Source organism: Dama dama, chromosome 5 (genome assembly GCF_033118175.1).
Source record: "Dama dama isolate Ldn47 chromosome 5, ASM3311817v1, whole genome shotgun sequence".
NCBI lineage: Eukaryota > Metazoa > Chordata > Mammalia > Artiodactyla > Cervidae > Dama > Dama dama.
In genome coordinates this window covers 123,750,389-123,766,573 of record NC_083685.1, presented here as the reverse complement: position 1 = coordinate 123,766,573, position 16,185 = coordinate 123,750,389, and the positions used below count along the sequence as shown (strand labels likewise).

Sequence of the window (16,185 nt, the reverse complement as noted above, 5' to 3'; positions counted from 1 at the left end):
GATCATGGCATCTGGTCCCATCACTTCATGGCAAATAGATGGGAAGACAGTGGAAACAGTGAGAGACTTTATTGTTTTGGGCTCCAAAATCACTGCAGATGGTGACTGCCGCCCTGAAATTAAAAGACACTTGCTCCTTGGAAGAAAAGTTATGACCAACCTAGCTGGCATATTAAAAAGCAGAGACGTTACTTTGCCAATAAAGGTCTATCTAGTCAAAGCTATGGTTTTTCCAGTAGTCATGTATGGATGTGAGAGTTGGACTATAAAGAAAGCTGAGCACCTAAGAATTGATGCTTTTGAACTGTGGTGTTGGAGGAGACTCTTGAGAGTCCCTTGGACTTCAAGGAGATCCAACCAGTCAATCCTAAAGGAAATCAGTCCTGAATATTCATTGGAAGGACTGATGCTGAAGCTGAAACTCCAATACTTTGGCCACCTCATGTGAAGAACTGACTCATTTGAAAAGACTCTGATGCTGGGAAAGATTGAAGGCGGGAGAAGGGGACAACAGAAGATGAGATGGTTGGATGGCATCACCGACTCAATGGACACAAGTTTGAGTAAACTCTGGGAGTTGGTGATGGACAGGGAAGCCTGGCATGCTGCGGTCCATGGGGTCCCAAAGAGTTGGACCCGACTAAGTGACTGAACTGAACTGAAGTTGAACATCTTCAGCTTTGTTTAAAAAAAAAAGAAAACAAAAGGCCCCAAACAAAGCCCCAGAACCTCACCTCTCTGCATTGTGCTCACTGGTCTCCTTTTGCCTCTGACGGGTGAGGGCTTGTCACAGGCTGGCCCTGTCCCCAGCCTGGTGTTTGGGAACCCTGAGTGGGGGATGGTCAAAACTTCCTTCCAGGACTACATGTCTAGGTCTGGGGACTGAGAATACGGGGTTTCCAGATATAGCAAGTAAAATTACAGGATGCACAGTTAAATTCTAATTTCAGATAAATAATCATTTCTTAGCACCAGTGTATCCCAAATACTACATGAGACATACTTACACTACAAAAATTATATTTTGCTTACCTGAAGCTCAAATCTAACTGGGCATCCTGTATTTTATCTGGCAACGTCTCGAGGGACACTTTTAATTTTTTGGCTGCACCATGTGGCACGCAGGATTTTAGTTCCCTGACTAGGGCTCGAACCCACACCCTCTGCAGAGGAAGCGCAGAGTCTGAACCAGTGGACCGCCAGTGACGTCCGCTTGAGGGGCACTTTTAGAACATGAGGACCGGCCAAGGCGAGCCAGAGCATGGGGTGGGGACTCCCCTTGTGACCTCGCCCGCCCGCAGCCCCTGAGGGCTTCCAGCGCTTTCTCAACACTCCCACTGGCCCGGTCTGGCAGGCCCTTTATTTATTTATGTTTTAAATGAAAGCCAGTGAACATTCACTTACTCTGGAGACTCTTAGGATAAGTGGAGACACCTGGCCTTCCTCTCCGCCTGGGTCGTGGTTCCCACCGGCGGCCCTTCTTTCCCTTCCGCACGCAGCACCGAGAAAGCTGTGGCTCCTGCCCTCACGCTCACCGTTCACTTGGGGACGCCACTTGGGGCACCACACAACCCCAGGACCGCCCAGGACAGGCATCTTTATCCCCTCGAAGCCGACAAGGAAGCTGAGGCACAAAAGTTTGGGCTCCTGCAGGAAGGCATCGTGCTGAGAGCCTGCGGCACAGGGACCTCAGCCCGGACCTCTGGCTTCCCGCCAGCAGACGGGCGGGCTCAGCCCAGGCAGCCTGCAGAAAGCTCCGCCCCAGAGACTCCGAGTGAATGGGCCGGGGGCGGGGCCTGAGTGGGGGTGGCCGTTCGCTCCCAGTGAGATTCCAATGGACCCAGATAACTCCAGCTTCACCGGGCTACGGAGATAAGGGCAGAGGAAACAGCTCAGTGGGAGGAGAAGCCCCACCGAGGAGGAGGGAGGGGGGGGGAGGGGAGGGGGGGAGGGGGAGGGGTGGGGGGAGGAGGGGGAGGGGTGGGGGGAGGAGGGGGAGGACAAACTCCTTCCGGTTCCAAAGACCCAATTTGAGTGCCTGGAAAGGGTGTTCCAAGGGGAGCAGACATCAGGAGCAAAGACACCGGGGTGGGCTGGGGAGGTGGCGGGGATGGGGGTGGGGAGGGGTGGGGTGGAGAGGGGTCGGGGGCCGTTGTAAATGGGCTTGCTGTGGAGTGGAGTGAACAAGAAAGGCCGTGATGAAGACAAGACCCAAGACACGGGGTGGCCTGCCATTTCCTACTGATGCTTCCCAGAGATTCCCAGCTTCCCCCTGAGCTGAAGTCACTGGTGAAATATCAGCAAGGATGCCAGCCCCTCCCCTCCCTCATTCCTGGGCAGCAGTTTTCCCATCAGAAAGCTCACCCTGGCTCCTCCTCCCGCAGGGCAGCAGAGGGATAGAGGAGGAGGAGGAGGCAAGGCGAGCCCGAGGGGACAAGGGCCAACGTTCAGAGGCTCAGAGGCGCCTTCTAAGGTGTGGCCTTCGAAGGTCCAGCCCTGGCTGATGTATGCCCTCCCTGCCCCCATCTGATGACTGCCGTGTTGTTGTTCAATCGCTAAGTCCTCTGGAACTCCTTGCAGTCCCATGGACTGCAGCATGCCAGGCTCTAGTCAGCTACTATCTCCCAGAGTTTGCCCAAATTTATGTCCATTGAGTTGGTGATGCCATCCAACCGTCTCATCCTCTGTCGCCCCCTTCTTCTGCCTTCAATCTTTCCCAGCATCAGGGTCTTTTCCAATGAGTCAGTTCTTTGCATGAGGTGGCCAAAGTATTGGGAGTTTCAGCTTCAGCATCACTCCTTCCAATGAATATTCAGGACTGATTTCCTTGAGGATTGACTGGTTTGATCTTGCAGTCCAAGGGACTCTCAAGCGTCTTCTCTGGCACCATAAATCCAAAGCACCAATTCTTCAATGCTCAGCTTTCTTTATGGTTCAACTCTCACATCTGTACATGACTACTGGAAAAACCATAGCTTTGATTATATGGACCTTTGCTGGCAAAGGTCTCTGCTTTTTAATAAGCTGTCTAGGTTTGTCATAGCTCTCCTTCCAAGGAGCAAGTGTCTTTTAATTTCATGGCTGCAGTCACCATTCACAGTGATTCTGGAGCCCAAGAAAATAAAATATGTCACTGCTTCTGCTTTTTCCCCTTCTATTTACCATTAAGTCATGGGACTGGATGCCATGATCTTAGTTTTTTGAATATTCAGTTTTAAGCCAGCTTTTTCACTCTGCTCTTTCACCCTCATCAAGAGGCTCTTTAGTTCCTCTTCTTTTTCTGCTATTAGAGTGTTTATCATCTTTGTATCTGAGTTCCTTATATGGACCATATTTCTTCCTACCACAAGGCCTTGCGAGGCTGTTCTCTGCCTGCAGACTCTTTCCCCTTTGCTTTTCCTGGTTAACTTTTGTTCACCTTTCTGATCTCAGCCCAATCTCCCCTTCTACAAAGACGCTCCCCCAGACCCTAGACCCCAGATGTGAACCTTTTAGTGTACACCCTCACTGTACCATCTTCTTTTTCATAAAACTTAAGCTGCATACAACATATTTTATTTATATTTTTATTTTTTGGCTGAGCTGTGGCATGTGGTATCTTAGTTCGCTGACCAGGGTTCGAACCCATATCCCCTGCCTCGGAGGTATGGGGTCTTATCCACTGGATCATCAGGGAGGTCCTCACTGTACCTTCTTATTTGGTTACTTGGTTAATGCTTGTTTCCCCTACTAAAGTATAAGCTTTAGAGGGCAGGGACCATCATGAGTCATCAAGAAATATATATTGAATCAACCAACGAGAAAAGAGTATAATCACTGGGACAAAGCACCTGGGCACTTTTTAAAGTCATTTAAATTTCATTGCCAAGTGCTTTCTGGAAAGCTGGGGGCAGATACACTCCCACATTGCACAGGAGAATGTTAGTAGAACCACACCTTTACCGTAAATCGTACACACACAGCAAGGCCCCAGTCATCTGACAAGTTCAAGCTCGGGGACAGCCACAAGTCAGAGAAGAGTCTGACTCAGCAGAGACGCTGAGCCAAGCAGAGAGGGCGGCTGGGCTGAGCTGAGGCCAGGCAAAGGTGGCCATACCGCCCAGCGTGAGCCAGCCCCTCTGGGGACAGGAGACAAAAGCAGTGACCCCCAGGTGGCCTGCCAAAGCCAAGTCTGACCATTCAGGCCTGGAATCCTGGGGGGATCGGTCAGGGAAAGGGCCAGAAAGAAGTTGACAGGAGAGAGAAGAAAAAGTGAGCAGAAGCCGCAGAGCTCAGAAATGGAGGCAGACAGCAGAGGTCGTGGTTGGGGCAGGAAGATGGGAAAAGGTACAGTAAGGGGACCCCAGGAAGGCTCTGTGCTCACGTTTCTGCACCTGGGCTGGGAAGACTTAAAGTCCAGGACTGCCCACCTGAGCGGCTGCTGTGACCGCCCCGTGGCAGATGGCTTCTGAGATGGTTCCAGTGAGCTCTACCTCCTGGTATTCACAGGCGGCTGCTTCACAGATCACGAGATTGTAATGCCCATTTTTGCCAGCCGACTATCTTTCTTGCGAAGAGGCGACTCCTTGGAAGAGACCCCGATGCCGGGAAAGATTGAGGGCATGAGGAGGGCAGAAGGAGAAGGGGGCGGCAGAGGATAAGACGGTTGGATGGCATCACCGATTCCATGGACATGAGTTTGAACAAACCCCGGGAGATGGTAAAGGACAGGGAACCCTGGTGTGCTGTAGTCCATGGGGTTGCAAAGAGTCGGACACAACTGAGCGACCCATCTTTCTTACAGGCTTTGATGGACAGGTTGCTAAGTTGGGAGTCCCCTGTGGCAAGAAACTCGGATCTAGTCAGCTAAAATCTGAGGTTTTCCATCTAAGAGGCTTTGAGGAGCCGAGTCTGCCCATAACCATGTGAGCTTGGACGTGGACACATCCCCAGCTTTCAAATGAGACTCAGCCTCTGCCAATAACCTCAGCTGCAGTCTGGGAGATTCAGTAAAGCTGATAACCCAGCTAAGTGGTGGCCGGGTTCCTGACCACAGAAACTGTGCCATGATGAACATGTGTCATTTTACGCTACTCAGTTTGTGCTTGTTATGTGGCAATAGGTAACCCATACACCCCCAGTGCTCTGGGCTTCCTTGCATACAGAGGTCTCTGGGTGAACAGATCTTTACTGAGTGGCTCAGGGCTCCAAGGTCAAGGGTTACAATCAAACAACAAGCCTTCCCAACTGCAAAGGAAGGGGACACAGGGGGACACAATGCCAAGCTCACAGGTGAGGGAGCAGGAAGGGTTGGGAGATGCAGTTGTGACGGTTTTGGGAAAACACAGTCTGACACAGCCTGCCCATGGCCACAACTCACATCCTTCCCACATGGAAAATATGCTCACCCGACCCTAAGATCCTGAAAGTCTCAGCTATGGTGGTGTAGGCTCAGACTCCGGGCGCAGGCTCTAAACCTGTAAATCAGTGCAGATGGGTCCTCACAAGGGTTCTTCAAGGACTCAGCCCTGGGGGGTTGTTCTCCCAGCCTTGGCTCAGTCCTCTGAGTCATACTTCCTTTTTCTTTGGAAAACTGAGTTTGCAACTAAATAACTTTCTCAGCCAGGTCCTTCCTCTAAAAGACTGAGTCCAAAAGCCTCTTTTTCATTTTGTCCTGCCTTCATCCCTCTGAGTCCAAGAACCTAATTCCTTAAAAGCTTACATGTTAATTTAAAATCCACTCCATGAGATAAAAACCTTACCCACAAACATTTTTTTTTTTTAAATAGACTTTTTTTTCAAAGAGCAGTTTTAGGGAACTCCCTGGTGGTCGAAAGGTTAGGATTCATCACTCTCACTGCAGGGCGCAGGTTCCCCTGCTTGGAGAACTAAAATTCTGTGTGCATCACGGTGCAGCCAAAAAAAAAAAAAAAAAAAAGAACAGTTTTAGGTTTACAGAAAAATGTAATGAGTCAGAGAGTTCCCATATGCACCACCCCCTTGGTGTCTCCCTTCTTATGATACACGTTGCATTAGAGTGGTACATGTGTTACAACTGATGAGCCAGTATTGATATTTGATTATCAATTATTCAGTTGCGCCTGACTCTTTGTGACCCCATGGACTATACAGTCCATGAAATTCTCCAGGCCAGAATACTGGAGTGGGCAGCCTTTCCCTTCTCTAGGGGATCTTCCCAATCCAGGAAGCGAACTGGGGTCTCCTGCATTGCAAGCAGATTCTTTACCAACTGAGCTATCAGGGAAACCCAATTATTATTATTAATTAATTAGTTATTGTTAAGTCCATAGTTTACATCAGGGTTACACAGGTGTCGTACATCCTATGGGTCTGGATCAATGTCTCCTGTCATGTACCCACCGCTAGTGTCGTACACCCCTATAAATCCCCGTGTTCCACCTCTTCATCCCCCCCATCTCTTGGCAACTACCAATTACTGTCTCTGTAGTTTTGCCTCTTCCAGAATGTCGTATAGCTGGAATCATACATTCTGCAGCCTTTGCAGGTTGGCTTCTTTCATTCAGCACCACAAAGCTTCCTGAGTTAAGCCCTCTTTACCCTCACATGAGGATGCAGTGGGTGGATTCCCCTTGAGAGGTGCAATACCTACTGCAAGGCATCCTCTGAAGATCCTCAAAAAATCTATCTGAAAGCGTTTATGTTGAAGGAGCAACATGTGAGTTAAATGTGTCATTTATGATGACCTTGAGCCATGAGAAAATGATTAACATTTGATATACTCTACTCATGAATTTGAACAAACTCCGGGAGATAGTGGAGGACAGAGGAGCCTGGCATGCTGCAGTCCATAGGGTCGCAGAGTCAGACATGGCTTAGCGATTGAAAAACAAGTCATGAAGGCAAGTGATTACATCATACATTTTAAAGAGAGTTGTCCATAAAATTAAAATTTCATGCTTAAACTATCAACCTTCATGCATCCTGAAAAGGCTTTCACTCCTCCTCCTTCTTTCTCTTGTCTTTCCTTCAGATTTTTGGCATTTTTTTGTATGTGCAGTATCACTAGTTCCCCATCCGTGGCTCAGTGCTAAAGAATACGCCTGCCAATGCAGGAGATGGCAGAGACATGGGTTTGATTCCTGAGTTGGGAAGATCTGCTGAAGTAGGAAATGGCAACCCACACCAGTATTCTTGCCTGGAGAATCCAATGGACAGAGGAGTGTGATGGGCTACAGTCCATAGGGTCACACAGAATCGGACATGACTGAGTGCTCACACACACACACACACACACACACACACGGTATCAGTACAGCACATGGGTCTTCGTCCCTAGGTGCCCAAGTACTTGTGAATTATAACCCACAGGCTGAAATGCTAGCATGAAGGGGCCAACCGCACACAGAGAACACCCAAGGGTCCTCCATGACTCCAGGATCTATCTGCTCAGAGGATGCATGTGCACCAGAGCACCTCTGACTTGAGCTAAGTGAAGCGACCAACCCCTAATGTGCCCATTAGACAGATTCTTGATAGGCAGTTGGGCCGTGGGAAGGTCAGGCATCAGTACGGGGGTGCAATCATCATGTCTACCGGCCAGAATCAGGACAGAACTCAGCCTTCTGCCTTGGCTGGAGTGAAATTTGCAGGAGCCTGTGCAAGTGGCCCTTGGGGGAGTGTGTGTGGCTATCCCAGAACCCAAGGACAGATGTTAACAATTCATCTCCAGTTTCCAGGCCTGTGGCTTCTCTCCTCCCTTGCCTCTTCCCCAGGTCCCCAGATAAGGAGCCAGAGGTTGACCCAGGTGGAGTCCAGTGTCCACTCTGGCCCAAACAGTCTAGCCAGAGGGTGTGGGACGGGTCTCGTGGCCTGACCTGCAGGCCTCTGGCTGGACAGATTTCTTAAGAAGGGGAGCAAGTGGAACAATCTGGTGGAATCAAGTGTGCCTCAATTCTTACTTAGGCAGGTTTTCTACTTTCTAGCAGGCAATGGAAATGCTTTTGGACCTTTGAGGAGAGGGAAAAGGAAAGAGGGTGTTTTGGTGATGTTAATTCTACCTCCGTTTTCTGTACAGGCTTTGGATTGAGAGCTTGGGGGCACTTCCGGAATCGCTTCCTCCGCTCCCTTTTTCATCCCTGGAGCGTGCGGGCCCTTGCGTATCTGTCTCCGCAGGTTCTGGGAGGCCGCGCCCTTCCCTCTTCCAGGAACACCTCGGCCGCCTGGCACATTCCTGCTCATTCTTTAAAACCTTGTTTTGGAGTTACCTCAGTAAAACTCTGACAACGCCCGCTAGGCAAAATTCATCACTTTCCCCTCTGTATTAAACAACAAATCATTTTCTTATGGAAAACTTCTTTAGGGATACAAAAGCAGAGAGAATTCTGTACAATTTTTGCTCGGGAACTCACATTTCTCCTCACTGCATATAAGGACGCGTGCCCTCTTATTTGCGCTCCGACACCGAGGCCCTGACCGCTCACAGTACCTGGTGCCGGGAAGGTGTTCGATATTTCTCAGATGGAACAGAAGTTATCATCTGGTCCAACGTACCCATTGTACAGATGAGGTAACTGAGGCCCCAGTTCATCAAGCAGTCAAGGCAGTCTGCCCTCTGGATTATCAGGAAAGTGGCGGGGCACATATGGTAGGGACCTCGCCTGCCCGGTCCTGCCCGGTCCACTTAGCCGGCCGGCGGACTCCGATCCCCGCCCCCCGCCCCGCCCCCCACCCCGGGCTGTGCGGAAGGACCACCACCCGGCCCCAGGCCGCTCCCTGCGCCCCTCCTCCCGCTGCCACCTGGCGAGGCCCCGCCTCGCCCAGACTCTGGACTGGAAAAGTGCCGGCGACGCCCCGGAAGGAGCCGTTCGTGCCCGGGGAGGTGTGGCTGCTGGGGACGGTCGCCACCTTGGCGACCCCCACCCTCGGACAGCTTGCACTGGGGCCGCAGTGCAGGGGCCGCCCCCGGGCCGAACCGGGGCGAGCTCAGGAGCCGGCGCGGGGCTGGCGTTCCAGGCCGGGGGTCGGGATGCGCGGCGCGCGGGGCTCCGCCAGGTGTGAGTGCGCGGGGCGGGGCTCGGCGCACACCTCCGCGGGGCGGGCCGGGCCGGGCCGGGCCGGGGCGGGGCCGGGCCCGACCCCTCCTCCCGGCCCTCACCCCTCCCACTCCCGGCCCGGGATTAGCGACCTGGGAGCCCGAGCCCCGCGGCCTCCCCGCCACACTCTGCTGGGAGCGGCGGCCGCGACGGCACCATGAAGAAGTCTTACACAGGTGGGCCCCGCGCCCGGAGCCGGGGGGAGGTCGGGGTCCCGGGGCAAGCTTTGAGGTGTGGGGCGTCCCACCGGCCAGCTGACGCAGCTGCACCCCGAATCGGGGTCGCTGACCAGACGCTGGGCGCACCCCCGCCACACTTTTCTCCTCTGCTTCTACGTCGCCGCTCCAGGGTCTCGGCCCGCGCTCTAGCAAGAGACCGCTGGTGCCCTGGGGAGTCCGGGTGCTCGAACTCTCTGACCCCCAAGACTGTTGGGCCCCGATGCTGACCTTGGCGGAGAGTCTCCTGCCCCCGTCTGTCGGCCACTACCCGCTCAGGTGTCCGGAGGGGTCACTGCGGGAGCCGCTGCCCTGGGCTGGCCGTCCCTCCTGTTCGCCCTCCTTCCCCCTTGTACCTTCTCCGGAATCGCTGACTTGACAGGGGCCGAGAGTCCGGGCGTTCTGGGTCCCCCTCCGTGCGTATGTGTGCGTGGGAGGGGGCTGTGTAGAGGATTTCCTTGGGGTCAGCTTCTGGGACTGGTGGTCCAGGTCTTAGCATCCTTTCTTCAGGTGAATTCCTGTTATTCCTCTGCCCAGTGGAGCACCAGAAATTCCCAAATGGGACCATCCAGCTACACCTGAAGCCCATTGGGGTTCACTTTTAGGGTGTCAGGATGCCTTTTGGTTTGCTGGCATCCCAGCTTCACTAGCAGGCTTGACAGGTGAAGGGGCCTGGTCAGTTCCCACCATGCACTCAGGATCCTTTATAAGCATTTCCCCCTTGGGTCCTCTAAAGTTCCATTTTGAGGATGGGTAAACTGAGGTCACAAGCCTTGAAAGTCTGGTTAAGGGTAATCTAGATCTGTTCTTTTTTCCCCTCCTTTTTTAAATTTGTGATTTTCACCAAAGGATCCAGGCCAGATCCTTTGTCTTCCTCAGTGGTCAAGTTATAAAGGGCATCTCTTCTGCTAACCCTGCAAAATTTCTCCTCATGTTCTTCCCCTTAATCTACTTGGACATGAAGTTTTCTGCCAAGGACTCATGAATTAATTTTTCTTGATAAGAGGACAGAGTCGTGGTATTTAGTTGGAGCTGAAGAGGTCTTTTGGGCCATCCCTCTGCCTTTGGGACATTTTCCCAGTCTTCTCCTGCTTTCCATTTTTTCAGAAACAAAACAAGTAATAAAGAATAACTCGTCTCAAAGAGAATTACTCAGAACTTCCCCTAAAATGGCCTTCTGGGTCAGTGGCTTCGAATTTCAACTTTCACCCCCTGTTGCAAACATCATGGCCCTCACCCATCCTGAACACAGCTCCCTCTCAGGAGTGTGGGGGCGTTGATGTAATGGTGGGGGAGGAGGGGGCTTCCAGGTGGCATAGGCGAGGGTTTGGCGCTCGGCCTCTCTCCCCAACATGTTCCAAATACTTAAGATGGTGTGGGCATCGCCCTTTCCCTGAGTTCGGCAGCCCGGTGTGGCCCAGGGACACCAGTTGGCTCTTGCCCTTGGCTCCTCACACTTAGCCTTCTGCTGATCAGTCTGGCCACCAGAGTTCCCCCAGTGAGCTGGCCTTTTCCTGGGGGAACTTTGAGACCCTCCTACACAGATGCCAGAGGGCCTCTGAGGCAGGCTGGATGTGTCTTCTCCACGCTTGCTCCCTCCTGCCTTGGCAAATTAAAAAAAAAAAGAGGAAGGTTTCAGAGTAGTGTTCACAGGTGGGTAGGAACCAGCTCTTGTAGAGGCGGCCTCCCTGTCTCCAGTGTTTGCCTGAAGGGGCAGGGCCCCGGAGGACGGGCCTGGGAGAGCTTGGACCTCTTCCAGCTTCTCCTCCTGGCGATGGTCCAAGGCGAGCTGGGTCACTCTGTTGCCGTTGTGTGGGGTTGGGCTGGAGGGGGCTGGCCCAGGGGCGGGGTGGCCGCTTGGTCACCTTCTGATGGGGGTCCAGTTCTGACTCCCATGTAGCATCAGTGCCCTGAAATTAGGGAAAGCATCAAACTGAAGGATCCCCAGGGTCAAAAAATTCAAGGACAGCCAACCACGAGCGCTTTTATTTTTCACCTGGATTGAGTGGGATTATTCCTTTGGGACCTATTTGTGGGCTCAGAAATAAATAAAGAGACTTCCCTGGTGGTCCGGTGGCTAAGACTCTGTGCTCCCAGAGCAGGGGGCGTGCCTGGGTTTGATCCCTGATCGGGGAACTAGATCCTGCATGCTGCAACTAAGACCCATCGGAGCCAAGTGAATAATAAATGTTGTTTAGACGCTAAAATAGAAAGAAAGAAAGAAATCAAATATGTTGTCAGTAGAGCTGGCTTGAGCACTCACGAGTCTCTGAAAAGGGAGGAATTTTAAAAATATGTTTGAGGGGATCCTGAGTGCCTTAGATAAACACTCACTGGACACATTATGCGCTGAGCCTGTAGAGCCAGGGCCTCGAGGGTGCAAAGATGATGGAAAGATGTGGTCTTTGTTTGCAAGCGAGCTGCGTTCTCACGGGAGGCGGGATGCAGAGTGTTAACCTGGCTAGTTAACACCACGTGCCTGCCCCCCCCCCCCCCGCCCCCGCCCTGAGCAGTACAGTCTCCAAACACTACTGGTTTGCCCTGGGTAGGGGAGGTTTCTGGGGAAGCCGAGATTGAAATGGGCCTTGAGGAATGAGCAGCTTTGAGAAGGCGGAGAATAAAGAGGGTCCTTCTAGGTGGGGAACAGAGTGAGTGCCCACTGAGGCTGCAGGATGCCAGGGGGTTGCGTGGGAACAGCTGTGTCTGGCAGTTCCAGTTCTGCTCCAGGCGCTTCCTGGATGCACCTCACTCGACGGTCCATCCAGGCAGAGCTGCGGGCAGTGTGGCCCAGTGGCTCGCAGCACGGGCTCCCGGAATTAAATCCTAGGCTGGCACCTCCTCCATCTCGTTGTGTGTCTCGTTTGCCTCATCTGCTAGACAGGGGCAGTGCTGATTTGTTGTAACGCTGAAATGAGCTCATGCGTGAAAGGCTTGAATGCCTGCGCCATCCGTAGCTTGCATCACTGTCCTCATCACCTGCAGGAAGCACACACAAGGAGGCTGGGTGTCACCAGCTTTGCCAGGATGCCCGAGGGGGCTGCTGGCACCCTCCTGGGCCTCTGTTGGTTTGGAGGCCAGGACTGTGGCCCAGGCGTCTCCCTCAGCCCCTGGGCGTCAGAGCGGGCTGCTGTCTGAACCTCTCCAGTGTCCTGAATTGGGGACTTCTGGTTGCATACTGGGCCACTGTACCTTTCAGTGGCCCGGGATCCCCTGGGAGTTCTCAGTGCTGAGGGTGCTTAGCTGAGGTCCACAAGCCACAGAAATGGGAAATAAAATCCAGCCGGTGTGCACTTGGGGAATCATTCGGAGATACTTGGTGACTTTGAGATCTCCGAAGCGGTACCTGGCCTACCAAAGGTCGAACACTTGCTACTCAGAGCCCTGGGCAGGGCGGGAGGCTGCAGTTAGAGAGATTAGCCCGGCGAGCAGCCTTCCCCACGCCCAGCGCTCCGGGAGCTGTGTTCTGGGAAGCGGAGAGGAGAGGAGCAAGTCCTGGAGCGGGAGCCGGGGGTGAGGGCGAGGAGGGCGGGGCAGGGAGGGGGGAAAGCCAGTTCCTTCCCCGTCTCGCCCTGCCCCTCCGCCTGCCTCCGGCTGCCACACCTCTGCCTCCTCAGGTCCCAGCCTGCTCTGCTGCAGGAACCTGGGCAGAGAGAAAGAGCCACCTCCGGCGGTCTGTTCATGTTTCCCTTGGACTGGTGCCGAGGGTCCCAGACCCTTATGGACCCAGAGGCCCTCCCAGTCCTTGGGGAGCTGGTGGAGCCTGATCCTGCAGCCCGTCCCCTCCCCAGCCTGTTGGCAGTTATCTGCCCACCCCTCTGGCTCACCTCTCCCCATGACCCACAGTCACTTGCCTGTCCTGAGGGGTTCCAAACGCGGAGTGCCATGCACCTGGCAATGCACCTGAGTTTGAGACAACCCACCCTCCTCCTGGAAAGCCCCTGGGTGAGCCCGGGTGCAGAAGGGACACGAGATGCCCCCTCATGGGCAGCGGTCTGGAATGTACATCCAGGTGGAAGGACGGGCCGACCACGTGCCTGAAGCTCCCGTGTGTGAGTGTCAGCAGAGGGCATCTCACCAGGGACCCCAACAGCTGGAAAAGGCACCCCCCACCATCCTCCACCCAGCTTCTTGGGCCAGCGTCCTCTGAGACTCCCTGCCCATCCCAGGCCCCACAGGGATGGGACCTGGGGGTGGGACCTTGTTTCTGCGTGCACCGCTGTTTGTCCATGAGCAGCGTTGCGTGGGCTCTGCAGTTTGCTTAAGATGTACTAGATAAGATGGGTTCAGCACACAGTGCACAGGGCCCGGCCCCGGGGCCTTGAGCGCCAGTTCCTGGGCGGATCCCACTGCTGGCCTTGCTGGGGGAGGGGGGGTGGAGTAAGAGTCCCAGGCCTTGGGGGAGCAGAAGGAGGGGGCAGGTTGGGGGGTAAGTGGTGGGTGGGGAGGGAGGTGACATGCTGGGTTCCCTACAGGAGCTATTGCTTTGTTTTTTTATAATGTTTTTTTTTGGACTATGCTGGGTCTTCCGTATGGCATGCGGGCTTTCTCTAGTTGTGGCTTGCAGGCTTAGTTGCTCTGCGGCATGCGGGATCTTAGCTCCCCCACCACGGTTCAGACCCGCATACCCTGCATTGCAAGGTGAATTCTTAACCACTAGATCACCGGGGAAGTCCCTGGAACTGTAACTTTGGAACACCCCAGCCATAGGCACCGCCAGGGGATTTATGGGGGATCTGTGGGTATGAGTGGCCGGGGATGCCCCCTGGGGACCCAACGAGGTGCATGCAAGGTTACAGCCCCCACAGTGCTCCAGCGGAGACCTTGGCCAGTGAGTCCCCAGGGCAGCTACAAGAGACTGCCTATCCAGAAGCACTGGTGGAAGGGAGCCTGTCCTGCTGGTCACAGGGCTCTGGGGCCGGGGGTCCTGAGGTCAGGCCTGGGACCACTGGGCCCTGAGTTTGACAGGAGAACTGAAGGATCCCTGAGGCCGGTAGCTGGTCAGCCTACCGTTCCCTGTTGGGCAGCTGTAACTGGGCCCTGAAACTCTGTTGAGTGGCGAAGTACCCATGGTTTTGCTGGAACATCTGGGCTGAGCTGGGGGTGTCCATTTTGCAAGTTCCTGGCCTGTTTCAAGCCTCCCTGTAGGTTCAGTTATTCTTTCTAGAAGAGTGTGCCGGGCATCGCTGAGGGCTGGCTCCTTCCTGCAGGCTGGTGGCTTTCGGCACCGCTCTGGAAGGGCGTCCTGGCCTCAGGTCTCCTGAGTTGAGTGTGGCCTTCTGCTCCCAGCCCAGTTTCTCCCTGCCTTATCTCCCTGTCCCCAACCTGGGGGCCGGGTCCATTTGCAGCCCACGTGAACGGGGGGGGGGGGGGGGGGGGGGCGGGCATTGAGGCGCTGCCTGGGGGAGGGGGAGGCGGCTCCAGGCGTCCTGCTGTCAGTGGCCTTTTGAAGCCTTGCAACAACCGAGCTTTGTTCCGGGCCTAATCTGACCTGGTTCTGCGAAGCGTGACTGCTGGCAGCCTGCAAGCCTCTGGGATAGGAAGGGGGAGAGGAAGATGATCCCAGTGCACGGGGCAGCCGGCTGCCCGCCCTCTCTGGACGGAACTCGAGTCCTGGTCATCCTCTGAGAAATGCTGGCTTTGTGAAGGGGGAGAGGGACCCTGGATGGCTGCTCTGGCCTGTGTGTGTGGCCCCAGCTTCCCAAGGGCCCCTGGAAGTGGGGCGAGAAGGGCCAGATCACCCCCCTCCCCAGGAAGTAGTGCCCTCCCCGGCCCAGGGTTTCAGAGGCCGGACCGAGACAGGAGGGATCCCCATGAGAGATGGGGGTGACCTTGCCTTCTTTCTGGGGAGGCCTTGTTCCCCCCAGAACTCTTAAAGGGTAGGTGTACCGTGAAGCCTGGGCTGTGACTGGGCCCTGCTGGGCCTCTCAAGGCTGTACCTGGGAACCAGGGGCTGGCTGCGTCCACCCTAGACCTCCCTGAGAGTGTGCCTGGGTCCCTTGTCCCGGCTGGGCCAGGCGTGTTGGGGCAGACTGGCTGGGGATCACTGCCACAAGCGTGGTTACCAGGAGGGGCTGGGTAGACCTGGGCAGAAGCGAGCTGGCAGGCCGCCTCGGGCTTGTCCTGCCGATCAATCTGATCCACGTCCTGGGGCTTTCACAGTCCTCCCCTGGACTGTGCCTCTTATTTCCACCAGGATCGGGACTCAGCCAGAGAATAAGGCTCCTGTAACCCAAAGCCACTTGGAAGTGGGTTAAAAGCAACCCCTGTCATCTTCCAAAGGACTGCGCTAATCAACCCAGAGGGATAAGGGGGAGTGGTGGTTTGCAAACCTCACTAATGAACAGGTGACTTGGACTCTAGATGCAGGGCTCAGGCGCAGGTGTTGGGTTTTTGTGCAGAGGTTACTCAGGGCCGCCGTCGTGGGGACAACGCCAGGTGGTGGAATGACATCATGGGGGCCAAAGCGGGGGAGGTAGACTTCCGGTCCATGCAGGGGCCCCGAGGGGTGGTGAACGAACTCTGAGCCGTGGGGAGCCGATCTTCCTGGTGGCAGTGTTTTCCTGGTCCCTGGGGACTGACGCTCTATCTGCCAAGCCTGTGCCTTACTTTACTTTTCTTCTCTCTCTCTTGCCTTTTTCTCTTTATTTGGTTGTTCGTTTTGTTCATAGTGGTGATGCTTAGTCACTCAGTCGTGTCCAACTCTTTGCGACCCCATTGTCTGTAGCCTGCCAGGCTCCCCTGTCCACAGGATTTTCCAGGCAAGAACACTGGAGTGGGTTGCTATTTCCTACTCTGGGGGAATCTTCCCGACCCAGGGATGGAACCCACATCTCTGGCATCTCTTGCATTGGCAGGCGGATTCTTTACCACTGAGCCACCTGGAAAGCCCCAGGTAATCTTGCTTGTTACTTGTTACC

The 16,185-nt window shown here is 54.5% G+C and overlaps 1 protein-coding gene across 2 annotated transcripts in view; it reads left to right on the top strand.

Annotated features, from left to right (window-relative positions):
• The first annotated feature begins 9,129 nt into the window (after positions 1–9,129).
• SEPTIN9 (septin 9) overlaps positions 9,130–16,185 on the top strand; it is a 177,925-nt gene continuing 170,869 nt past the window's right edge. The window contains exon 1 of one of the 2 annotated variants that reach the window (XM_061144707.1): positions 9,130–9,229. In XM_061144707.1, coding sequence (XP_061000690.1) covers positions 9,211–9,229 — 19 coding nt within the window. In that variant the 5' untranslated portion in view covers positions 9,130–9,210. The remainder of the gene's footprint in view (positions 9,230–16,185) is intronic. The other variant, XM_061144710.1, reaches the window with a different exon arrangement.